This window comes from Myxine glutinosa, chromosome 14 (genome assembly GCF_964187855.1).
Source record: "Myxine glutinosa chromosome 14, kmMyxGlut1.1, whole genome shotgun sequence".
Taxonomy (NCBI): Eukaryota; Metazoa; Chordata; class Myxini; order Myxiniformes; family Myxinidae; genus Myxine; species Myxine glutinosa.
This window is the reverse complement of record NC_136274.1, coordinates 70,465,204-70,492,716: the sequence shown is the minus strand read 5'-3', so window position 1 is coordinate 70,492,716 and position 27,513 is coordinate 70,465,204. Positions and strand designations below refer to the sequence as shown.

Sequence of the window (27,513 nt, the reverse complement as noted above, 5' to 3'; positions counted from 1 at the left end):
CTTCAGTAGTCCACTGGCGGTGCTTCATGGCCCAGGCAAGCCTCTTTTTCTTATTTTGCAATCTTAGCAATGGCTTTCTTACTGCCGCTCGACCTGTCAAACCTACAGCTTGAAGTCTTCTCTTCACAGTTGAAACTGAGACTTGCTTACTTCGACCAGTGTTAAGCTGTGCTTGAAGCTGTTGTCCTGTGAGCCGCCTATCACGCAAGCTGTTGACTCTCAGAAACTTGTCTTCTGATGCTGTTGTGGCTTTGGGTCTGTCAGACCTCTTCCTGTCAGAGTTTCCTCCAGTTTCCAAGTGCCTTTTGATGGTGTAGGAAACTGTACTCACTGACACCTTGGCTTTCTTTGCAATTTCTCGAAAGGAAAGACCTACACTTTTAAGGGTTATAATGGTATATATATATGGTATATATATATACCTTTGTACCATTTCAGGTTATTCACTGAATTTGAATTGCTTACATTTCAATAAAAACTGGAAAAATTGAGGTGTTCTAAAACTTTTGACCGGTAGTGTATGTCCCTCACGAACGTCCACCAATCAGAGCTGAGGATCTGGTCACATGACAGGGGCACAGCAGATCCTCCATTCAGTAGATCCAAGCCGGCCACACCATTGTTAGACTATCGGTCTTGTATTTTTGTTTGTTTTCAAAAAGCGTGGGGATAAACGTAATGCATGAACGCTTCACTAACACCTTCAATGCTTTATCTTCTCACCTGTTCGCCATTTAATTCACCATGTACTGTAATATCCCCACACCGGTCCATCTCAAAGATAAGTACTTGGCCGATGTAGTTACTCCGCGGAGCGCCAGCCAGGTAGAATGTGCGACCACCCAGCACAAACGCTCCCACCGAATAACCTGTATGTGGCAAAAAAAAGAAAAGATATCAATAGAAATAGCCAAAGAAATATCCACACACGAGATTAGGGAACAATTGAATAATGACACAGTTTCTAACATTGCTCCAGCAAGTCAAAAACTTTTGAAACTCTTTCACTATTTTGCTTCTTCCAATTTGTATGTGCTGCCAAGATCAGATTGCAATCCCGATAACTTTAGATGTTTTTTCCTCCACTGTTTAGATGTTTAGATGCCTGTTTAGATGTTTCCTTTAGATGTTTTACGGAATCTTGATTTTGGCAGTTTCGCCAGAAGAGGGTTGCTGGCAGATCTTGTGCGACCTGTAGGAGTATTTGGGGGACAGAGCACCGACAGGGTTGGGGGGGCTAGGCCAGAGACGAGTCGGTAGAAGACAGAAAGGCCACCATCCTGCCTGCGGTGAGTGAGTGAAAGGCCCTCAGAGTTAGCTTCATCGCGGGAGAATAAATTGATCGAATTCGGTCGAATAAATTGATAAATTGAGCTCGAACACTCCACCCCTTGAACAACCTGCACTCTTCCAACCCCTCTCCCATTATCGCACCACCCTCTTACCCCAAGAAGATGAGGCATGTGGTATTATCAGAGAGCTTATGGATTACATTACTCTATGAGGTGGAATATGACAGGCATGTATCTTACTATAATTCAACAAATGTCCGTCCCACTGTCTGTCCGTCCATCCGTCCGTTCCCAGGTACCGCAAAAACGGCTGCACCGATCGCAACGAAATTTTGGGTGGTTAATCCTGGGACCCCTTGGAGTAAAATAGGCTTTATTGTTTTTCCAATTTCAGCTTTGGTCTCCAGCATTTTCAGGTTTGGACTCCCGCCTAATGTTATTGTCCCGGGTACCGCAAAAACGGCTGCACCGATCGCAACGATACACCTCCATGCCCGTGGGATTCCCACGGGTGACCCACTAGTACATGTAATACAACATTAAATAGTAGCATGTGCTCATTAATATTATATTACAAGTACCATCTATTTATTATTCTCATTATGTAAAGTGGTGGAAATATGAACCTCTCTTTCAACAGTCTGAAATATGTGTGGCCACCACTATCCACCCTCCTTTCTTCGATCTCCTTAATTTAATGTGATTTTCATGACTAGGAGGTAAAGGAACTTAAATGCAGGAGGAGGCAACTAAGGCCTATCCAGTCTGCGCAATGGTTGTGTCAGGGAATAAATATTCATATTGACAATATTGCTAGAATATATCTAAATGTAATCTTGTTTAAAGTGGAATATGTTTTACTTTACAAAGTAAAAGGAATATGTTTTACTTTACGAATGAGCAAAGAGCATAGAACTAGAGTTAACAGGTGGTCGGGAGAGTTAATTTCAGACAAAATGTGTAACGCTCTTGGACCGCCATCTGTTTATCAAAATAGCCTATGGTCAGTTCACTGCACACAGGCTGCAAATTCTCCCTGAGCAGGTCAGAGCATTTGACCTCTTGAACAGAAATAAGTACTAGCTGGCCAAGCGAGAGCCAAATAAGGTTTTGGATAAGGGAACCAGAGACACCCTGCATGCTCCGCAACATCAAAGGAGTTTGGGGCTTTAAAAACCAAGAGAAAGTTGCGATTGGAAGGAGAGAGAACGGGGAGAGTGACGGAGAAGCAGTGGACTGGGGGAGTGACTGAACAACTTGAAGACCAGTTGACCTGATCAACCAACTGGAGACTGGTCAACAACTGAACGAGGTTCAACAAAAGACCTACAGAAGGAGCTACAGCCACGACCGACAGAACAACGTCATTAATATCTAATTCGTACATTTAGTGAAATACAGCAAAACTCTCAAAAGTGAATAAAACATTGATTTTGCTATAACGAGTTTCTGGAAGTTTCTGAAGTAGAAAAGCAGTTAATTTATTATTCTACAGTTGCCCACTTAGGTGTTTGCCCATGCTCTATACCCAACTTCTTTATTTTCTCTCTCCTATTTATTAGTCCCCTACCGGTGCACGCCGTCCCTCCGTCCGTCAGTCCGTCAGTCCGTCAGTCCGTCAGTCCGTCAGTCCCTCAGTCCGTCAGTCCGTCACGCAAAGAACAGTTTTCCGGACTTTTTTTCTAAACTCTTAACGCTAATGATTTCAAACTTGGTACATGGTTTCTTCATGATAAGTTACAGATCAAGTTCGAACTTCACGACGTTTCGATAATTTTTGACAAAGTTATGGTACTTTGAACTTTGGGAATTCTGATAATTATGATGATCCTTAACTCAGTGCCATTTTAAGTTTTAATTTCCTTTAAAAAAGGTTTTCTCTGCAATAATAGGACCGATTGAGATCAAATTTTCACCGTAGGAGGGACTCGGTCTGTATAATATTTTAATGGTAATTATGACGTCACAGGTCACGTGGTTCGGCCGCCATATTGTTTTTCGTGAAAACACAAACACCCCTTTTTCTCTGCAACGGCTGAACAGATCGAGGCCAAACTTTGCTGGCAGAATCGCATACCCATGACGAACAAAAAGTCAGCGAGCATGACGTCATGCATCACATGGTTTCAGAGTTATGACGTTTTTAAGCATACATCTTTAAAACCGAGCTCCTCCCTCATTTTTGATCCAATCGAGGGGAAACTTCACAGATCTGTTCAGCATGTCAGTCTACTAAAACGTCCTTTTGGAATTTGCGAGCGGGCACGTGGTTTGGCCCATATCGTTAATTAAACGAAAAAAAAAGGGGGAAAAAGGATATTTCTTGTTTATTCTAGAGTTCTCGTCAAGCCGCACCGCGTGCCCTCAGCCTCGTCTCGCGAACGTCAAACGCGACACAGCGCGCGCTTCCCGGAGGGGCGGAGCCTAGCATCGATCATTGATCGTGAACCGGAAAATATAATAAATTACTGACATTTAGCGACTCGAAAGGTTCTTTATCAACAACTTATTTTCTCGTGCTTCTGCTGACCTGTCTGCAAGGTGTATAAATCGAAGTCCCGAGTGCGAATCACAGGTGAGCCCGTCCTGAGGTAATTAGCGATTGGGAACGATTCAGAACCTGTTGATAAATAACCCTTTGGTAATTTCCCCAACAGTTTACCGGACGACAGACTGCCGGTAGGGGACATGTATTGCAGCGCAATACTCAGAATGCTTGTTTAATTTGGCTTTTCTCTCCTTTTCCTTATCCACTCACCTCCACCCATGGATAGACCGATCCGACGGAGGGTTCAATGGACGGGCGCCCTCTATAGACGCCGCCATAGCTGGGGGGCGGCCGCTTCATTCGGCTTGTAGTCCATGGGCTGGACCCCAGATTATAGCCAATCGGTACCAACCAGAGGTACCAGATAAATATATACTTTTACTAAAGCTTATTATCTGTCTTTCTCAAGTAACTTTGCTGGACGACTATCGCTTGTAGCTTTTTTAGGCAAATTGCTGTCAAACAGACATACTGTCAATCAAGATTTGAAAGCAACGGCTTGGAGATGTGCACTTGATAACACACTCTAATATCTCAATTAGGACACAAAACATAACTTTACAAGTCACAAATTCATGTATTTATTACACAATTAAGCATCATAAATCCATGTAAACAAGAAAATCCACAGTTTCACATGTCAAACAGAAAGCTGACTTGTAAACATCGTACCTGTACATGTGCATGATCATCTACATTAAAAATCTTAATTTGTTTGAGTGGCCAAGTTACACTTGTCAATGTATGTTCATAAGGCATTCAAATATACTTGTACAGTGTGTCGGTTTGATGTTTAGTCAACATCCTCATCATCATCAAGAACTTCAGCATCACTGGTATTCTGGTCTGCATCATCTTCATCAGCATCCATCATGTTGGTACAGTCTTGAAGTTTGCACTCAATTGTGCACTTTAGTCTATTAGACAGACACTGGCAGTTTGGGAGCTGACAAACACGCCGGCATGTGCAGGATATGAAGTCCATGATGACCTGAGGTGCAGGAGAGCTAGTCATCCGCAGAACATCAAGTGTGCCATCCTCTCTTGCAGTCATCCTTGGTTGTCCTGGGGATCTGGTACATCTGGATCTGCTACCAGGCTTCGTTGCCATATGGCACTTTGATAGTTGGCTCTCAAGGCATGTTGGTGAAGGCAGGCATCACAGGGTGGTGTTTTTTTATGTTTTTATGCTTAGCAGTTTTGACTTCTGCCATTTGTGCCTCCTCAGGCTGAAGTGGTGTGATTGTTGGAGGACTTCTTCTGTCGCCACAGTTGTAATTGGGTGACACAAAGGGTTTAGGAGGAATAGAGCGTCTTCTGTCCTTCTGCATTCCTCCTCTGTTTGTGGGGAGCTGGGCTGTTACTACTTGTGGTTGTACAACAATCACATTAACTCGATGTGATGTCCCTCCTCCACTGAGGGGTTCCTCCTGCCTGTCGATGTTGTCGGATGCTAACACAGTCGGAACCCCAGGATAGATATTTGATGGCAGCACAATATCATTTTCTGGTTGTGTTTGCAATTTCTGCAGACACAAAGCTGTGTCTGTTTCCAACAATGTAGAATATGATATCCCATGACCGAGACGGTTCAGAATCTTTATGATCTCGACATTACCAGTCAGTGATTTTACTGTCCAAGGCAATAATATGTGCTTTGATGTCTTTACTTTGCCTGAAGTTGTTCCATATATGAGATCTTGAGCGAATGACCACACCGATCTCTGAACACGAGTTGTGCTACTTGAGCTCTTTGTTTCACCAGTTAACAATGTTGTTAGAAACACTTTGAGTGATGATGGGATGTCCACATATTTGTCCTCGAGTTCATTTGGGCAAGGTGGCCAAGGCTGTTCATTTTTGGCTTCCTTTATTTCATTCCGCAAATGTAAAGCTGCTTTGGAGAGCGAAGCCTCCATATCCTGATCATGCTTCGAGTACATGTCAAGTTCTCCTTCATGATCATATGTTCTTCTGCTAATTATTTTTGGAAGGGGCTCGGAAGGGGGCTCGGAAGGGGGCTCCGAAGGGGGCTCGGCGTGGCGTAGCATAGGGTACGCGGTTGCCAACAAAATAGGTTTGGTGCAGGTGGAAGTGGAAACCGGGTACCCCCAGGTGCCTTCAGGTGCCAGGTGTCCACGACCGCTCTACACGTATAGAGAAACACGAGAACGATTATCACGGACACTTTTCATGTACGATCGCGATGATAGTTGTGCTGGCGCAGACAGCTGGAGTTAAGTTTGGATCGGGACGCCCCCCAGTAATGGCGGACGCAAGAGCGCCGCCTATCGGCGAGGGGGCCCGATCGTCCTTATCCGATCGGTCTATAAGTACTAGCATGATTCCACAATTGTAAAATCCACTGAGGCCATTGTGTTCTGAGATGCCGATTCATGCTTAATTAACCCAGCAGACCCGGAGACCTTCTTGTCTCGTACCCGCTGGGCGGCATGACGGTTGTTGAAGATGCACGGCTGTCTTTCTATAATTCACCAAATGTCTGTCTGTCTGTCTGTCTGTTCCCAGGTACCGCAAAAACGATGGAACCGATCGCAACGAAATTTTGGGTGGGCAATCCTGGGACCCCCTGGAGTAGAATAGGCTTTTATTTTAAAAAAAATTGTATATATTGTTTTTCCAATTTTTTTTGCAATTTTTCCAATTTTCCAATTTTCCCGTTTTTCCAAACACGATGGAATAATATTTACTGATATGAACAGTGATGTGGCTTTTATTGAAATTCTACAAACACTGTTTAGATTTTTATGATTTGTGTGTGATATGATTCAACGGATGTTTATATAAATTGTTTAAAATTTAAAAAGCCTTGAATTTCTGATATTTTGCCTTTTCATTTGGGCCTCCCAATTGAAGCCCCGCCCATAGGGCAGGTACCGTTGCTAGTAGCAATAATATACAATTACATTTTTTCATCTTGTCAATAGATGGAGAATAAAATTCACAATTTTTCTTAAATGTTACGCAAGTTCACCCCACACTAACCAAAATAGCTTTCAGAATCTATCATCAGACTTTCTGACTTGTTTCCATACGACAACTTCTGGAAGCTGGTGGTCCAGTCGTTGTTTTTGTTGATCGTCACTGCTCCAGCCCAGGTGTATGCTCCGGGACCCCCAAACAGCCTGAAGTTCTGTCAAAAAACGAAAAAAGGCAGATTGCATTTCGTGTTTACAGCAACTTGATAACAACTTGGTGAGATTGCTATTCCGATGTAAACACATCAGCTCATATGAATCTGGGATCCTGTGTTCAAATCCAAAATACTGTGTTGATTTGCCAATTATTGTCTACTCGTATCCTTGTTCGACGTCTAAAACTTGTACAAACTCCTCTTTTGGGTAGATAAACTGAAAGAGAAAAACATGATCATATTCTTGGAAACACATGGAGAAAGTCAAATAGTAAATGTTCAATAACAGGAGAAAGTAGAAAGCATCTGAAAATGTAAAACCCATCCATATCCGTTTGTATTCAGAAATCTTCTTCCTCTTCTTCTCCTTCCGTATGCTCAAAGTAACGAAAAACGTTTTTAAAAAAACCCCCACACACACAAAATGAAAATTGATGATTTTATGCAGCCTTGACCTTTGAGCTTTAGATCAAAAAAAATAAAATCAGCTTCTAGATTTTGATTGGTGAAACAATTCTGTGACCCAATATGCAAATTCTTAACATTTCAGGTCAATCGGGTGAAAATTGGTGATTTTACACAACCTTGACCTTTTACCGTTTAATCTAAAAAAAACAATCAGCTTGTAGCTTTTGATTGGTGAACAAATTCAGTGACCCAATATGCAGATTCTTAAAATTTCAGGTCAATTGTATGAAAATTGATGATTTTTATGTGACAATGACCTCTGACCTTTTGACCAAATTATTAATTGGTCTTCTCCATATTCTCATCATAAAGCTTTGGTGAAAATTTGATGACAAAACTCAAATGGTAAATTGAAATCTCAGATCAATTTGATGAAAATTGATTTTATGTGACGCTGACTTTTAACCTTTTGACAAAATTATTAATTTGCCTTCTCCATATTATCATCATAAAGCTTTGGTGAAAATTTGATGACAAAACTCAAATGGTAAAAAGTTACGGCCCGGACAGACAAACACACAGACAGACAGAGACACAGAAGTGATGACCAAACCCCGTCTCCTGCTGTGCAAGGGACGGGCTAACTAATTCCAAAAGAGCTGACATATAGTGATCTATTTCTTTGTAAAGCCTTGCTTCGTCAGTTCTATTATCCTTGACTCTAAAGTGCATTATTAGTACTATAGAGTGTACTCTGAAGTCTGAACTAATGGGCTTTTACAAAACTACACAGCCTGACCTCAAAATAAGTGAAGTTATCAAGTTCATCTATCTATAATTCCATTAATCTCTGTGTGTATGTGTGTTTGTATGTGTGTATGTGTGTATGTTTGTCTGTGACCGCTGTTTCTCGACAACTACCGGTCCGATATACTTGAAACTTGCCAGGTATATTGCTGGGGACCCGAGGATGTGCCTTTTCAAGGTTTGAAATTAATCGGACAAGTAGTTACCGAGCTATGGCGATTTCTTTACCAAACACCGCAAGCCGTTCGCTTTGGACCAAACCATTTCATGTAAATAGAGGGGGGGGGGGGTTCTGTGGTCGTTGCGAATGGACCAAACCATTCATGTAAATATAGGGGGGGGGTTCTGTGGTCGTTACTGCCACGTGGTTTCAAAGTTTTTTTTTGTTGTTGTTGTTTGCACGCATGTTTTTTTGCACCCACGTACGGGCACGCCCTAGGATGTTTACACACACACACCCCTACACAAATTTTTTTTTTTTTTTTTTTTTTGGCAAGGAACGGGCACCCACGTACGGGCACGTCCTAGCTTATATATAGTACGGGCATGCCCTAGTAATAATAAATGTGAGATGAAATCCCAAGCTATTGTCACAAGTGAAGTAAACTTGCTTGGAAATGTATAGGTGAGGGTGTTTGTCCTTTTAAAGAGTTTTTCGAGTAATGATGCATTCAGTGCAAAAAGAGTAGGATTTGAGCAGTTAATGAGTGCAAAGTAGATGAAAACTGAGCAGATGTAGAACACCGTGTGAACGCTCGTACAGGTTTGTTTGTGTAGATGAAGCATAAAGGACCGGCCGACTCACCTTTCCTAGGTAAGCACTGAAACCGCTGCTCATCATTTCCAAGTGGAAATTGCTTGAGTTTGTGCTGGAGTCTGCACAACGCGGAGACAAATGCATACATGTACATGCGTGTCAAGTGTTCGTGGAAGAGCAAAGGATTAGAGATAGAGAAGAAAAAAAACAAAAACGGTCGTGGCTTTGTGGGTGCTTATCAGCTGCTAATTTCCCCCTATTGGTGATTGAGCCCATGGATTTTGCACCCTTATGTAAAAAAAAAATTGGATATTTTCATCATCAGCCAATGTAGTACAATGCCGGCCTCTAGGTGGTGTCTGATTTTCATCAGCCGATGTAGTACAATGCCTGACCTCTAGGTGGTGTCTCATTTTCATCATCATCAGTCAATGTAGTACAATGCCTGGCCTCTAGGTGGTCTGATTTTCATCAGCCAATGTAGTACAATGCCTGGCCTCTAGGTGGTTTGATTTTCATCATCAGTCGATGTAATACAATGCCCCGCCTCTAGGTGGTTTGATTTTCATCATCAGTCAATGTAGTACAATGCCTGGCCTCTAGGCGGTGTCTGATTTTCATCATCAGTCGATGTAGTACAATGCCTGACCTCTAGGTGGTGTCTCATTTTCATCATCAGTCAATGTAGTACAATGCCCGGCTTCTAGGTGGTTTGATTTTCATCATCAGTCGATGTAGTACAATGCCTGGCCACTAGGTGGTGTCTGATTTTAATCATCAGTCAATGTAGTACAATGCCCGGCCTCTAGGTGGTGTCTGATTTTCATCATCAGCCGATGTAGTACAATGCCCCGCCTCTAGGTGGTGTCTGATTTTAATCATCAGTCAATGTAGTACAATGCCCGGCCTCTAGGTGGTGTCTGATTTTCATCATCAGCCGATGTAGTACAATGCCCCGCCTCTAGGTGGTGTCTGATTTTAATCATCAGTCAATGTAGTACAATGCCTGGCCTCTAGGTGGTGTCTGATTTTCATCATCAGTAGATGTAGTACAATGCCCCGCCTCTAGGTGGTTTGATTTTCATCATCAGTCAATGTAGTACAATGCCTGGCCTCTAGGTGGTGTCTGATTTTCATCAACAGTCAATGTAGTACAATGCCTGGCCTCTAGGTGGTGTCTGATTTTCATCATCAGCTGATGTAGTACAATGCCTGGCCTCTAGGTGGTGTCTGATTTTCATCATCAGTAGATGTAGTATAATGCCCCGCCTCTAGGTGGTTTGATTTTCATCATCAGTCAATGTAGTACAATGCCTGGCCTCTAGGTGGTGTCTGATTTTCATCATCAGTCGATGTAGTACAATGCCTGACCTCTAGGTGGTGTCTCATTTTCATCATCATCAGTCAATGTAGTACAATGCCCGGCTTCGAGGTGGTTTGATTTTCATCATCAGTCGATGTAGTACAACGCCTGGCCACTAGGTGGTGTCTGATTTTCATCATCAGTCAATGTAGTACAATGCCCAGCCTCTAGGCGGTGTCTGATTTTCATCATCAGCCGATGTAGTACAATGCCCCGCCTCTAGGTGGTGTCTGATTTTAATCATCAGTCAATGTAGTACAATGCCTGGCCTCTAGGTGGTGTCTGATTTTCATCATCAGTAGATGTACAATGCCCCACCTCTAGGTGGTTTGATTTTCATCATCAGTCAATGTAGTACAATGCCTGGCCTCTAGGTGGTGTCTGATTTTCATCAACAGTCAATGTAGTACAATGCCTGGCCTCTAGGTGGTGTCTGATTTTCATCATCAGCCGATGTAGTACAATGCCTGGCCTCTAGGTGGTGTCTGATTTTCATCATAAGCCGATGTAGTACAATGCCTGGCCTCCAGGTGGTTTGATTTTAATCATCAGTCGATGTAGTACAATGCCCCACCTCTAGGTGGTTTGATTTTCATCATCAGTCACTGTAGTATAATGCCCCGCCTGTAGGTGGTTTGATTTTCATCATCAGTCACTGTAATACAATGCCCCACCTCTAGGTGGTTTGATTTTCATCATCTGTCGATGTAGTACAATGCCCCGTCTCTAGGTGGTGTCTCATTGTCATCATCAGCTGATATAGTGCAATGCCCCACCTCTAGGTGGTTTGATTTTAATCATCAGCTGATGTAGTACAATGCCCCACCTCTAGGTGGTTTGATTTTCATCATCAGTCACTGTAGTACAATGCCCCACCTCTAGGTGGTTTGATTTTCATCATCAGTCACTGTAGTACAATGCCCCACCTCTAGTTGATGTCTGATTGTCATAATCAGTCTATGTAATACAATGCCCGGTCTCTCGGTGGTGTCTGATTGTCATCATCAGCTGATGTAGTACAATGCCTGGCCTCCAGGTGGTGTCTGATTGTCATCATCAGTCTATGTAATACAATGCCTGGTCTCCAGGTGGTGTCTGATTGTCATAATCAGTCTATGTAATGCAATGCCCGGTTTCTAGGTGGTGTCTGATTGTCATAATCAGTCTATGTAATACAATGCCCGGTCTCCAGGTGGTGTCTGATTGTCATAATCAGTCTATGTAATGCAATGCCTGGTCTCCAGGTGGTGTCTGATTGTCATAATCAGTCTATGTAATACAATGCCCGGTCTCCAGGTGGTGTCTGATTGTCATAATCAGTCTATGTAATACAATGCCCGGTCTCCAGGTGGTGTCTGATTGTCATAATCAGTCTATGTAATACAATGCCCGGTCTCCAGTTGGTGTCTGATTGTCATAATCAGTCGATGTAGTACAATGCCACGCCTCCAGGTGGTGTCTGATTGTCATAATCAGTCTATGTAATACAATGCCCGGTTTCTAGGTGGTGTCTGATTGTCATAATCAGTCTATGTAATACAATGCCCGGCCTCTAGGTGGTGTCTGATTGTCATAATCAGTCGATGTAGTACAATGCCTGGCCTCTAGGTGGTGTCTGATTGTCATAATCAGTCTATGTAATACAATGCCCGGTTTCTAGGTGGTGTCTGATTGTCATAATCAGTCTATGTAGTACAATGCCCGGCCTCCAGGTGGTGTCTGATTGTCATAATCAGTCTATGTAATACAATGCCTGGTCTCCAGGTGGTGTCTGATTGTCATAATCAGTCTATGTAGTACAATGCCACGCCTCCAGGTGGTGTCTGATTGTCATAATCAGTCTATGTAATGCAATGCCCGGTTTCTAGGTGGTGTCTGATTGTCATAATCAGTCTATGTAATACAATGCCCGGTCTCCAGGTGGTGTCTGATTGTCATAATCAGTCTATGTAATGCAATGCCTGGTCTCCAGGTGGTGTCTGATTGTCATAATCAGTCTATGTAATACAATGCCCGGTCTCCAGGTGGTGTCTGATTGTCATAATCAGTCTATGTAATGCAATGCCTGGTCTCCAGGTGGTGTCTGATTGTCATAATCAGTCTATGTAATACAATGCCCGGTCTCCAGGTGGTGGCTGATTGTCATAATCAGTCTATGTAGTACAATGCCACGCCTCCAGGTGGTGTCTGATTGTCATAATCAGTCTATGTAATACAATGCCCGGTCTCCAGGTGGTGTCTGATTGTCATAATCAGTCGATGTAGTACAATGCCCGGTCTCTAGGTGGTGTCTGATTGTCATAATCAGTCGATGTAGTAAAATGCCACGCCTCCAGGTGGTGTCTGATTGTCATAATCAGTCTATGTAATACAATGCCCGGTCTCCAGGTGGTGTCTGATTGTCATAATCAGTCGATGTAGTACAATGCCCGGTCTCTAGGTGGTGTCTGATTGTCATCATCAGTCGATGTAGTACAATGCCCGGTCTCTAGGTGGTGTCTGATTGTCATCATCAGCCAATGTCACACATATCACAAACTAGATTTTTTATCTAAACATAGAACAAACTTAAATACAGGAACAAGAGACCATTTGGCCCAATATTCCTGTGCTATATCCACAATTCAGTCATCTATGTATTGATTTACTTCTTACCTTGAGAACTCAATTTAATTTGATATCCATGTTCCTCCAATAAAATGAACTTGTATATTCTTCCATTTAAGTGCGAAGCAGGGAATTTAGGATGCATAGAGGAGGCAACTTCATCATACACATCACACACATCATCACACTCATTTTTGGATATATCATTGGATTCCTCAACATCAACAACCTAAATGCAGATGGTAAAACTGACCATATGAACCCATCTGAATGATGGGCAGTACTTCCTGCTTGCACTTTTAATGCTCAGGAAGAACAGGTCCATGCCCCCCTACTTAGTGCTGAGCATGCTATTAAGTATAATCTTTCCTGAAATCCTTAAGCCATCACATCATCTTGCTCAAGTTAATTATCCAGTTTCTAAGGCCCTTTCTTAAGGCCCTACAATGTCCCTCAATACATAATCCTTACACATGCATAAATACAATGACTCAATTCAGCAATTGTTTATAATTGCACAATTCATTGTTCCCAATCCCTGAGATAAACAAAAATGAAAAGAATGGATCTTTGCAATAGTACTTTGAAAAGAAAGTTAAAAACAGCTCATAGTGAACAGACATTGAAGCTTTCCCTCAAGCACGAGTGCCTTACCTTCAATTACGTAGGTTTTATTCTCGAGCCCTGCTTTTGTCTCATTCAAGGCCTTGTAGTTATTGACCTTGAACAAGTGCGTCGGCAATGGCATGCTGGCAATTTGTTCAAGTTCCAGCTGCACAACTTCACTTCCAACCTTGAGGAATGCAAGATGTTTTGCATTTTGGTGAATGAAAAAAAAAATTTTTTTGACTGTTCCAAGCGAAAACATACACGTGACGCACCATGGTGCAACCTTGTCGAAAACGCTCTGGTCAAAATACAATTTTGCCTTTTTGTCATCAAATATGTAAACATGTACCAGTAAAATATGGTGAGTAGCTCTTTGAGTGCTGTGCTATGGTTTTGGTATAATCACAAATGACATCCATTGGATCACAAGTCAGATTCACTCTCTTCAATCCCACTCCTCCCTCCAGGTCTTTAAAACAGCTGTTAACCGCCATCTCTTATCTTCCCCCATCCAAAACATTGATCTTTTCTACCCCCGTTAATTAACCCCAGATCCACTTTTTTCTTGAGATTCCGACTTCTTTCCTGGAAGTCCTTGCAGTGTCCATGTGGTTTATACCTCTCCCCTCCCCCCCCCCCCCCAGACTCCCCCACCCTTCCCATGCTCCACCCCCCAAGCCCTCTCCCTCCCACAGATCTCCCGATGTCCCTGTTCTCTGCTGTTGTACTTGTGTGCTTCCCTCTCTCTCCCCATCTTGTTTCCCGCTCCCTTTTTTTTGTATGTTTTGCGTGTCCGTTTTTTTTTGGTGATTGATGTTCGCTCTTACATGAGCCTCGATCTTGTGTACAAAAAAAATAATTGAGTTCCTAGTTTTGTGTGTCTCGTTGGATTCAACTGAGATTTGTATTGATCATGAACGGATGAGCAATTTATGCAAGAAATAAATCCCTAAATTAAATGAGTCCCTAACTCAAGCAATACAAAGTGATTTCCCAGCAATATTGCACTAACTTTCGATTCACAAACACACAAAAAAAATGAAACAACAAATTAAATCAACAACTATATGATGTGCCCATATTAGCACATTTCTAATTAACTTGGGATATCACAGGTTCAAATCCCATATACAGTACTGTGTTGATGTGTACAATCCGTTCTTAAAATTCACGTAAAACTACACAGATGTATTGTAATGTCCTTGTCATACATGTGATGTATGGACAGGTTTCATGAGACTTAGATCACTGTGAAAATAGGGGACTTCATAGAACATGATACTCCACACAATGTTCAGGTGTATACTTGAAATAAAATAATGATTTTAAAGATGGTTTTAAAAAATCCAGAAATTAAGCGCTGTTGAAGCAGTCTTATACACCACCCTCATACACCACCCTCATACACCACCCTCATACACCACCCTCATACACCACCCTCATACAACATGTACAAGAACTGCAAAATTGGAGGTTCTTGGAAGTGACAAGAAGGCAATTTGTGTTCTACAGTGTTCAAGTATATAATTCAATTTAAATAAACGAAAAATTGTAAAAGTCGGATAAATAAATTAATTCTGGAATTTACCGCCACTTTCGACAGCGTCTATTACATCACCTTATCGAACACATTACATTAGTCTGATGAGATCATAAATTGATAAGACGGACGGACGGACAGACATGCACCAATTGCTTAACCCCACATTTCGCTTTGCGTATGCAGGGTAACAACCAAAGGTGCCACAAGCACACAATCTCTCACAATGGGGGAAAGTGGGGGGAAGCAAGAAAGGTATTAAGGATACGGGGGTAGAAGCAGGCCCCCGTATGGGCAGCGAGGGAATCAGGGTGGCATGGGTCAGCCCCACAGAGAGATACCATGGCTGCCCAGACTTCCATAGATACAGCGAACCTCCCACCCCCCCCCCCCCCCCCCACCGCATCAGCAACATAACTGCTGCTCCAGAAAATGATGTAACCAGCAGCCACAGGCCGCATACGAAACAACAACTGCCCCGACTCCAAATGGTGTTCTTACCTCCCCTGCGAGCATGCCCACAGTGTCTGAGCGTCGCTCGCTCTCAGCCGGGCTCTGCCAGTCATGCGGCAAACAGTTGCCACTGTGATGACGTCCACACTGGCATCATGGGGCACACTTTGAACCATCTCACGACGCCCCTCAAACCATGGCGGGCCACGGGGGGGTTATTAAAAGCCACACACAGAAGCAGTTATGTCCAAATCCACCCTTCTCCTTACCTTGCTTGGTTTAGAGAGAGGGCCCCGAGGGCCTTTCTTGGAAGGTCTCCTATACTCTGTCCTTACTGTCTCCTATACGCAGGTTTAGAGAGAGGGCAGGTACTAATGACACTTTCCTGTGTAATCCCCATGTCAACTATACGACCTCTCAGGGCATACATGAGAACAGGACAACTTCACCCTAATGGGTCCCTGGTCACAGAATATGCTCTAACATACACGAACACACGGACCATGCCAACTTAACATTCTACCCCCAACCAATGTAACTATATGTGTGTGTATATGTGTGTGTGTGTATACACAGGTAAAAAAAATTTCGGTGGTGATTTAATAGTGGAAGTCCTTATACAGAGAAGTGCACTCAATATGTTTTGCATTCTCAATTAGGCCTTTCAAGTTTCTCTATTGTCATCAATGACAGACATAGTCAATGAAATACCCTGAAGTTGTGTTCCTAACCCTCTTTTTGGATCCTTGAGAGGGATAAGTAAGGCATTCTAAAGCTGTAACTTTCAAGTCCCATGGAATGCTGAGCGGCTCGGAGGTGGAGTGGGTGAAGTCTTGTTGCATTTCCCTCGCTTGCTTAGGTTCACTTCCCATGTATAGAACCACCTTTAGAGGCCATTTTTCCCCGCAGAGCAGGGGTTGGCCTTTTTCGGGCACAGTGATCCCCTTTTTTGAGGCAATGTTTTATGGCCGGATGTCCTTCCTGCTGCCAACCCTGTTAGTCACCCCTTGCGACACACAGGGAATTACCAGTGAACTGGTACTCAATTTGCCGACCTCGGAAGGATGACAGGCTGAGTCAACCCCCCTGGCGTTAATTCAGCGATCGACCGGGATTCAAACCCAGGATCCTAGGATCCCAAGCCGGCACCCTAACCGCTAAGCCAACACCACGCTCCCACTTCCCATGTATGATCAACGGGAATTTCTGCACACCTATGTCGGAGTGGCAATCTGTCCAGGGCTGGTTTCTTTGCCACTGAAACATTCACGGTGAGTCGTGTGCACCCTAACGCTGTCAAGAGTGACATCAAGCCACACACTTGTGTGTGATGTCCTCACGATGAACACAATGAAGAAGTTGAGATGTTACACAATCATTATAACCATTCAAAAACATGTACAGGATGAAATAAGAGCTTTTTCAATAACGGACAAATCTCCATTATATTGCATGTTGTGGAAGTTTAGAAAAAGAAAAAACAATCAGTTTAGGCCAATGGTTATATGTCATTTTCTTACATCCCACTCACATCTCACTATTTCAAGGTAGTCCTCTAATGTCATCAATAAATGTCAGAGGCCTACCCCAATAACATAGCGCTCAATTTTCTCGCTGTCAGCACGAGAAGTGGCTTTGGAGAGAGAGTTAGTATCCGAGGATGCTCCATCAGTGATGATCACAAGCAACTTCTTGGCTGAGGGTCGTGCTCCGTGTGCTTCCGAGAATGTCTCGTCTCTGATTTAAGTGTGGGGTGGGCATCGGGGTTCAAAACAAATAAAACATTTCACATTTAAGTACTTTTCAGCAACTACATGTCAGTCTCATCTCCTGATAAACAAACATTCAAACTTGATGCACTGGCATTCATCGATTGTTGCAGTAGTTTATAGAGTTGAAGCTAACATTTGTGTTCAGTTATCCATATGGATTTGTGCCCTCATTAAATATAGTTGCTTTAGGTTTATATATATATATATAGTTATGAATTTTGGGGTAGTGATATATATAGATTTAGGTAGATCTGCATAGGTAGGTGCTCCGATGATCCCGGGTAGCAAGAACCACTTCGATGTACAGTAAGTCAGGGACCTGTGTAGTCCGGATGTCAGATAAGCTGGATATTTGTCCCCGCCACGAGGGGGTGGGGCATGTTATTTAGTTCAGGGAATATGTTAATTCCCTTGTACGTCATTCCCTCTGTGATTATTCCTTTGTCCCATATGGCAATGCACCATAGACATTAGTTAAGCCCATTAGGTACACCACACACACCACTTAAATTCCCCTCTGCCACAATAACAATAAAACTCACCAGAAGCCAGTTCTGGGCACTGCCGATGGAGCCGCAGCCAGCTGCAACACCAACTTGCATAGCAACACTCATCGGTCAGGCAGGACAAAGGTCGCCGATTGGCAGAGTAAGGAAGGACTTGTGATAGGCCAGGGGTGGGGGCAAGAAGCTTCCCTCGGATTGGGGGACATGAGGGGCGAGCAAGAAGTGACGGACTGATTGGTAGGGAAGGCCGGTGACGTCAGACGACGAGTGATAAAGCAACTGGCTGGCCGACATTTTCCCCTCTCGTTTCTTCTGATTCTGGATCCCAAAGCGAACTGTCGCATTTTGGCTCTGTCAGCATCGACGTCCTCTCCTTCTTCCTTCTCGTTTTGGATGCGATAGAGAATGGTCGTGGACCGCTCATTAGGGGATTTTAGTTACCTGCGCATTTCATTGTTCTCAGGGTCCGGCAATAAAGCCGTGTTTATTTTTGCACATAAAAGACGTTTGCATGTGAATTAATTTGCTGGGGTGAAGACTGCTCGGGGACCGACAGGTAAGAGCTCCCACTTCTTCTTTTTCTCCCTTCCTCCCGCCCACACAGTGCATTCAGAAAGTATTCAGACCCCTTCACTTTTTTCACATTTTGTTATGTTGCAGCCTTATGCAGAAATCGTTTCAAATAATTTTTCCCTTCAATCTCCACTCAATACCCCATAATGACAAAGAGAAAACAGGATTTTAGAAAGTTTTGCAAGTTTATTAAAAAGAAAAAACTGAAATATCACATTGACATAAGTATTCATACCCTTCGCTATGACACTTGAAATTTAGCTGAGGTACCTCCCATTTCTCTTGATCATCTTTGAGATGTTTCTACAACTTGATTGGAGTCCACCTGTGGTAAATTCAATTGATTGGACATGATTTGGAAAGGCATACACCTGTCTACTGTCTATATAAGGTCTCACAGCTGACAATGCATATCAGAGAAAAAACCAAGCCATGAGGTCGAAGGAACTGCCTGCAGAGCTCAGAGACAGGATTGTGTCGAGGCACAGATCTGGGGAAGCCTACAGAAAAAATCTCTGCTGTTTTGAAGGTTCCCACGAGTACAGTGGCCTCCATAATTCTTAAATGGAGGAAGTTTAGAACATCCCGGACTCTTCCTAGAGCTGGCCGCCGGGCCAAACTGAGCAATCGGGGGAGAAGGGTCTTGGTAATAGAGGTGACTGAGAACCCGATGGTCACTCTGGCTGAGTTCCAGAGATCCTGTGTGGAGATGGGAGAAACTTCCAGAAGGACAACCATCACTGCAACACCCCACCGATCTGGGCTTTATGGCAGAGTGGCCAGACGGAAGCCAAACAGTTCAATCTTGGTTTCATCAGACCACAGAATCTTGTTTCTCACAGTCTGAGAGTCCTTTCGGTGCTTTTTTGCAAACTCCAAGCGGGCTTTCATGTGTCTTTCACTGAGGAGAGGCTTCCGTCTGGCCACTCTGCCATAAAGCCCAGATCGGTGGAGTGTTGCAGTGATGGTTGTCCTTCTGGAAGTTTCTCCCTTCTCCACACAGGATCTCTGGAGCTCAGCCAGATTGACCATCGGGTTCTCAGTCACCTCTATTACCAAGGCCCTTCTCCCCCGATTGCTCAGTTTGGCCGGGCGGCCAGCTCTAGGGAGAGTCCTGGTTGTTCCAAACTTCTTCTATTTAAGAATTATGGAGGCCACTGTGCTCTTGGGAACCTTCAATGCAGCAGAGATTTTTTTGTAGGCTTCCCCAGATCTGTGCCTCGATACAATCCTATCTCTGAGCTCTGCAGCAGTTCCTTCGACCTCATGGCTTGGTTTTTGCTCTGATATGCATTGTCAGCTGTGAGACCTTATATAGACAGGTGTGTGCCTCTCCAAATCATGTCCAATCAATTGAATTTACCACAGGTGGACTCCAATCAAGGTGTAGAAACATCTCAAAGATGATCAAGAGAAATGGGAGGCACCTGAGCTAAATTTCAAGTGTCATAGCAAAGGGTCTGAATACTTATGTCAATGTGATATTTCAGTTTTTTCTTTTTAATACATTTTATAAACTTTCTAAAATCCTGTTTTCCCTTTGTCATTATGGGGTATTGAGTGTAGATCTTGATGAGGGAAAAAATGAATTTAAACGATTTCAGCATAAGGCGGCAACATAACAAAATGTGAAAAAAGTGAAGGGGTCTGAATACTTTCTGAATGCACTGTATATCGTGAGTCCGTGTTTGATTGTCGCCTCAAATTAACGCTCAATTGGTCATCCGTAGTGTGCTCGGTTTTACTGGAGCCATCCACAGGACAATATATTATAAAACAGGAGTGTCTGTCCGTCCGTCCCTGAACTACTCCCTCGGTTTTGGGGTCTAGCCACGCCAAACCTTCGGTGGAACGTTTTGGGGTCCGAGCGGGTATCCTTAGTTCGGTGAGAGGTTTCATAAATTCTGGGTCAATACAATTATGATTTTGAGTTTCGGTCCGTACAACGAAGGTGCTCCTGATCCAGAAGTAAACACATTCACGTGTTCCGCAGAAACATTCGCTGGTTTGATATTATCTCAATACAATTGTGATTTTGAGTTTCCACCTGAGCAACGCGGCTTTTATCTATCCGAAGGTGGTGGTGAAGGTTTCATAAATTTCTCAATACAATTATGATTTTTGATTTTCGATCCAAACAAAGTGTTTCATATCTGTCTTTTCTCGCTGGCACATTCGTCTGTATTGGTTATCACGTGAGAATGGCATATATATTTGTTAACCTAAAGAGTGTTTGTAACATTGTATTTTGTTATATTAATGTTATATAATATTAATTATCCTCGCCAGAGGGGAGGGTATTGCATTTGAGTCCGTTTGCTACTTGCCGGAATAGATTCCGGCAAGTATGTTGGTTGGTTGGTTTGTCTGTCTTTCTGTCTGTTTGTGCGCAGTACCACGTCTACATCGTTGCACATAGCATCGCCATACTTTACACACATATTTGCCTTCCCTGGAATAGACTGTGCCCAATTTTTAACTCTCTAGGCCCAAGGTCAAGCTCAAGGTCACCCAAAACGTGAAATCAGGGGGGTCGAGTTTTCATTTAAAATATATTTCAAACCACTATAACTCTAAAAGTAGAAGAGATATGCATACACTTACTGTTACTGACATATAGGAAGTCACATACGGCATTTCATTTGGCACCATGACCTTTGGCCTTGAGTGACCTTGAAAGGTCCAACTCAAGGTCAAAAATTGTTTTTTTTACTAATAACTCTGTCACACATTATCTGATTCCCTTCTAACCAACACCAAAATGTTCATTATTCAATTCCCGAAAAATAACATACGGCATAAAATGGTCAAAAATGCTTTGTTTTAATTATTTTTTGGGGTCAAAGGTCAGGGGGCCAAGTTTTCATTGAAAATATATTTCAAACCACTATAACTCTGAAAGGACAAGAGATATGCATACACTTACTCAGTTACCTTCCATTGCTTAGCGTATATACATGTATAGATTTCCCGCCATATTGATCCAAAATGGCCGATTTAAAAAAAGTACATTCCGGCAAGTCCTCGGTCTCTGACCGATTTTTCATTTGTTTTTTGTCCGCACAGAATGAATATAATTTTCTCTGCAACCGTTGGTCTGATTGACAGTAAATTTTCACTGTTGGTGCAACTTCACCAGTGTAAGTTAAAAAAAAAAAATTTATGACGTCATAGGTCACGTGGTTCGGCCGCCATCTTGGAAACATCGAAAAAATTTGCACCTCTATATCTCTGAAAGCGCTGAATATAAAAAATTGAGACATGGCTCATTGTAAAGAACTCTCCATGGGGAATAAAATGTTAATGATGATGTAATAGGTGCCTCCATTATGACGTAATAATTCGACAAGTACAAAACTTCACCCGATCAAGATGAAATTTATTGAGCGCCATGTTGGCATAAACTGGTGGAGAAAAAAAAAATGATGTCGTCATCGGTCACGTGGTTTGGCCGCCATATTTGTTTTAACACAAAAGCCTTAAAAACACTGAAAATACGTCCTGGCGAGGGTTTGCAATCTGATTGCTCTTTCTAGTTCTATATGAATTGGGGACACGTGTCACAAAACCCAAATTTCTTTAATTGGCCGATCTCTCACGGGTGTAGTTCAAACTTGCGTTTACTTAAAATAAAAAGCACAAGTGATGCGATGTGTAAGGGCTTGTTCACTTTACTCCTTCATAAGCTAGTTGTATTTTCTCAATAGTGCTATATCCGGAAGTTACCAGAAGCTTCCTGAACTTTGGCAATCTTCCCCTACAGATTACAGTCTCACGACAACGTTATAACTGGTCACCTTTTTACTTTCCTCATCTTAGAAAGAATCTCAAATGTTCCATCTAGAATCTTAGGCACACAAGCGTTAACATCGCTCTGTACCAATACACCACCTAACAGTCACACGTAAAGGATTTCTAACAATGTCAAAAGCTTAGATATGATTATGAGAATTGAATTGAGGAAGAAGGGGGTCTGCAGGGAGAATGAGGGATGTCTCACAGAAGAAGAGGGAGGGGTGGAAAGTAGAAAGGAAATTCACTGCAAAGAAGAAGAGGAGAGCAGGAATATGCCATAAATAGTGAATACGTGGCGGGGAAGGTTAAAGTTCTGCCTTTGTGACAATAAAAAGATGACACCAATGCAAGTAATCGAGTAAGATGAAGGAAAATGCTGCATACATCACATAGTTGATCCCCTTTGCCGTGTATGTTTCACCGTTCAATTGTTTGATGCCATCGACCAGGCCACGTTTATTACAAGACTTGCTGAATGTTTGGAAACTGAATTCCTCTTTCGGGTTGTCGGAGTATTGCACAACAGCAATCTGCAAAGGAAAAGGAAAGCATTGTTCGGCTTTCCAAGTCACACAGTTTTTATCATCTGGTATGAAATGAAATAAATCCAGTATAAAAGTGTCATCTAGTTATTCGTTTGCGCAAAGTTGGGGGATGTGACTTAGTATAAATTGTGAAGACTAAAATTTAGAAAAGGGAGTAACGGAAGATGAATAGAGAAGAGATTACAGGCAATAATATCATGGCCTATCCTATTAATTTGGAAAATAATTTAACATTTTATTTTCTCTTCCGTGTACTTTTTACTTCATTAACTAACAGAATAATAATTGTTTTCACCATATGTCACAGACCTTTCCTTATTTTTTTTTATCGAAAAATAACCATTAATCATCCATTCGTGAGGAAAATGGTGGGTTCAAGAATCCCCTGGACAGATGTTCTTGTCTAGTCCGATCAACAAGATGAGTACGTGCATGAATACCTCTCCCAAAGAAGTGGCCGGGGCTTGACTTCAGTGGAGAATTAGTGACTCAACGGTTTTTTTGGGTGGACATACATCTCACACACATGGACATGCAGAGAAATACACCGGACACAACACAGGACTGTTAAATTAAACAAACACGGGGCCACTGAGCTTGGGGGAAGAGCGATCACTTCCTGGGGCATTCTGGGGCGCAACAATGGCGCCGCATTTCCCAAACGCACTCAGCGGGGCATTTTCCAAGGATGAATTTCCTCCTCCCCATGGATGTCAACATATGGAGAATGACATGTATTGTACATGATATTATCTTTTAAATTCTGAACGTCAAACAAGGAAGTAGTACTTACTGTTTTTAAAGCTTTTTAGTCTAGTAGGAAGACTAGGTCCCCCTGCACCCCCCGGAGATATACTTCTAATCAGTGTTTCTAGATTGGAAAAAATGTGTAGAAAATGACTAGCTATGGCCCCAAGCTGAAAAAATGTCCCACATACCATTTTTATGCAAATTACTGCTGCAAATTTTATGCAAAATTATGCAAATTTTATGCAAATTTTTGATGAGGAGTAGAGTTGAGGGGTCTTTGAGGGCTTCATCGAGGTGCTCTCGGTTGCAAGACTGGGTCATTCTGAGAAGCACAGCAGGGTCAGAGATCATGATGTTCTCCTCCTCAGTGAATCTCTCCATCAACAGCCTCTCCATTGCCTCACACACTGTTTTGAGGCAAAAGAGGGACTTTGCGTAGGCCTTTCCACTGAGAACACCTTTGAGAGATCCACTTGTTACTAGTTGTGCCTCAAAGAGAATCTCTGCATATCCAGAACCACGCATCTTGTGTCCAGTGAGCATCCCGATGTAGTTCATGGATGTGTGGAAGGGTCCAATCGTTACTACATGACTAGCAAATTCATTTGGCCAGCGCCAGATGATGGGAAGGGCTTTCATGCAGACACCCAGATCAAATGTATTCAGGACCCATCTCTGACCCACCTCAGCAGTTGCTGCCTCGGAACGCTTCAGTAGCTCACGAACAACTGCGTTGTCTGTGATCGGTCTGTGCCTGGTGCCTGCATGGCATGGCAATGGCCTGCAGCCTGTGCCTGGGCTAGGGGGTTTCACCTCTGCAACTGGTTCTCCCCCACCCAGCAAATCAACAGTCGACTACTGCACGCCTATCCACCAACCGATCACAGACAACGCAGTTGTTCGTGAGCTACTGAAGCGTTCCGAGGCAGCAACTGCTGAGGTGGGTCAGAGATGGGTCCTGAATACATTTGATCTGGGTGTCTGCATGAAAGCCCTTCCCATCATCTGGCGCTGGCCAAATGAATTTGCTAGTCATGTAGTAACGATTGGACCCTTCCACACATCCATGAACTACATCGGGATGCTCACTGGACACAAGATGCGTGGTTCTGGATATGCAGAGATTCTCTTTGAGGCACAACTAGTAACAAGTGGATCTCTCAAAGGTGTTCTCAGTGGAAAGGCCTACGCAAAGTCCCTCTTTTGCCTCAAAACAGTGTGTGAGGCAATGGAGAGGCTGTTGATGGAGAGATTCACTGAGGAGGAGAACATCATGATCTCTGACCCTGCTGTGCTTCTCAGAATGACCCAGTCTTGCAACCGAGAGCACCTCGATGAAGCCCTCAAAGACCCCTCAACTCTACTCCTCATCAAAAATTTGCATAAAATTTGCATAATTTTGCATAAAATTTGCAGCAGTAATTTGCATAAAAATGGTATGTGGGACATTTTTTTCAGCTTGGGGCCATAGCTAGTCATTTTCTACACATTTTTTCCAATCTAGAAACACTGATTAGAAGTATATCTCCGGGGGGTGCAGGGGGACCTAGTCTTCCTACTAGACTATTTACGGATGACTCTGCCGGGGTTTGAACAGCTGACCTCCCAGACTCGGAGTGGATGCTCTAACGAGTCTAACCGTTACACTACCGAGTACACTACCGAGTCTGGTTTCCAACCATAGCACCGTTCTCTCATTCTCAAATCACAATAGCAGAGACTGCAACAATCAGTAATGATCAATGATTCAAACCTTGGAATGAAACGATGGCAGCAACTCAAAGGTGATGGGGATCATCAATGGTAAAATCTGTCTCTGTCTCTGTCTCTCTCCCTCCCACCTTTCTTTCTTTCTTTCTTTCTCTCTCTCTCTCTCTCTCTCACTCTCTCTCTCTCTCTCTCTCTCTCTCTCTCTCTCTCTCTCTCTCTCTCTCTCCCTCTCTCCCACCCTTCTCTCTCTCTCTCCCTCTCTCCCACCCTTCTCTCTCTCTCTCTCTCTCTCTCTCTCTCTCTCCCTCCCATCTTTCTCTCTCTCCCTCTCTCCCACCCACCTTTCTCTCTCTCCCTCTCTTACTCTCTCCCTCCTTTAATTGCAGCTGGGCCAACTAGTTCCCTATGTTCCCTATGAAGGAGGGATGCTACACAGGGTTATCTATATATAGCTACGGATATGGCTTAAAGGTTTATGGGGAATACATTATACGACTGTAGTTACCCTGCGCTCGCGAAACGAAAAGCAGGGTTCGGCGATCGGGTGCGTATGTTTGGCGTACGTGCGTGCATGTCTGTATTTCAAATAATACATTTTCTCAGCACCGGTTGGTCTGATTCACACGAAATTTTACCATTGGAGCGCCTCCGCCTGATTAATTTTTTTTAATTCACAAGTATGACGTCATAGATCACGTGGTACGGACGCCATATTGGAAAAACGTTACACCTCTATATCTCCGAAACTGCTCAATGGGAAAAAACTAAACAGGGGTCAGTGTCAAGTAGTCCTCAAGGGAAATAAGATATGCTAATGATGATGTCATTAGTGCCTTCATTATGACATCATAATTCAACAAGTACAACGCTTGATCTGATCAACATGAAAAAAAAAATTCTCTGCAACTGTTGGTCCGATGGACACGAAATTTTGACCATAGGAGAGCCTCCTCCTGTAGAAATGTTTAATGATAATTATGATGTCATAGGTCACGTGGTACATGCGCCATCTTGGAAAAATCGAAAAACGTTTCAACTTTATATCTCCGAAACCGCTCCTTGGAAAAAAAAATTGAAGCATGGCTCGTTGTCAAGTACGCCCCATGGGTTATAAGATATGTCAATGATGATGTCATCTGTACTTTAATTATGACGTCGTAATTCAACAAGTACAACGCTTGATCCGATCTGTATGAATTTTTTTTCTCTGCAATTGTTGGTCTGATGGACACTAAATTTTCACCAGAGGAGCGCCTCCACCTGTATAATTTATTGATAATTATGACGTCATAGGCCACGTGATCTCTCTCTCTCTCTCTCTCTCTCTCTCTCTCTCTCTCTCTCTCTCTCTCTCTCTCTCTCTTTCTCTCTGTCTTGTATCCCTTGATGAATGAGCTAAGGGATAGATGATTTAAGTTTGTTGTGGTCCCATGGGCGCAGAGATTATTTTTCTTTATTCATCATTACTATTTTGATTGATCGCCACTTGCGGCTGTGCTCTCTTCCTTTCTCCCCCAGCACATTAATTGTAAATAATCCTCTGTTAATTAGAACCTGTTTTGCAGACATTACGGAGCAGGACTCAATGGCGCCTAGTTAATCGGCACATAAACCCATATACGGGTCAATTGAGAATCGGCGTGATAAGGTGCTATTATTCAAAAATGAGCTGTCCTTCGGCTCGATCGGCCAATCCAGAAGGGCAGATTTGTCATGGCCGAGCGATTCTCTACCGCCAGCACATACGCAAATTAAGAGCAGATGTGGGACCTCATGCCCCCTTCCCATCTGGTGGACATCCCGGTCAGAAGCCCCATCGACCATGACAATATTATGTTGGAAAAACGATGGAATGTTAAAGAAGAATTCTAAGAAGTTGCTAATTGTTGTAACATTTATATTAATGGCATCCTGTGCAACCCTGATATCAATACTCAAGGGAGAGAGGATGGGAGGGAGAGAGAGAGAGAAAGAAAGAGGTTTTACCACTGATGATCCCTTTACCTTTACCAATGATTCCCAGGTTTGGGTTTTTACATCTCTTCTTGGTTCACTGGTATGAAACCAAGAGCAGATTTTCGGTGTTGGTTTGTTCACAACACGAGTGCCAAACTATGCACCTCGACGTTCTGACTGGCATCACCTGTAGACAATCCTCGTGAGAGAATGTGGATTCCCTCCCACTCCATGTCAGAAAGCTGGAAACAGCACAAAAGCTTAAAATAATAGTCTGATTTCCTTTTCTTGATTATCAGATCTTTCAGGGTCAAAAGGGCTGGAAAGGACCAGGTTGAGGGATGAGCACCTCGATTTTTAGAAAGTAC

At 43.0% G+C, this 27,513-nt stretch overlaps 1 protein-coding gene across 3 annotated transcripts in view; it reads right to left on the bottom strand.

Moving 5' to 3' along the window:
* LOC137439888 (integrin alpha-X) overlaps nt 1-27,513 on the bottom strand; it is a 175,630-nt gene that overhangs the window by 50,608 nt on the left and 97,509 nt on the right. For all 3 annotated transcript variants that reach the window (XR_010987014.2, XM_068136092.2, XM_068136093.2), the window contains 6 exons: nt 22,569-22,714; nt 17,125-17,275; nt 13,591-13,729; nt 9,015-9,085; nt 6,847-6,994; nt 724-869 (listed from right to left, as the gene is read on the bottom strand). Coding sequence is in view for 2 of the 3 variants with exons in the window: in XM_068136092.2 (XP_067992193.2) it covers nt 724-869; nt 6,847-6,994; nt 9,015-9,085; nt 13,591-13,729; nt 17,125-17,275; nt 22,569-22,714 (801 nt within the window). In the remaining variant the exon portion in view is untranslated. The remainder of the gene's footprint in view (nt 1-723; nt 870-6,846; nt 6,995-9,014; nt 9,086-13,590; nt 13,730-17,124; nt 17,276-22,568; nt 22,715-27,513) is intronic.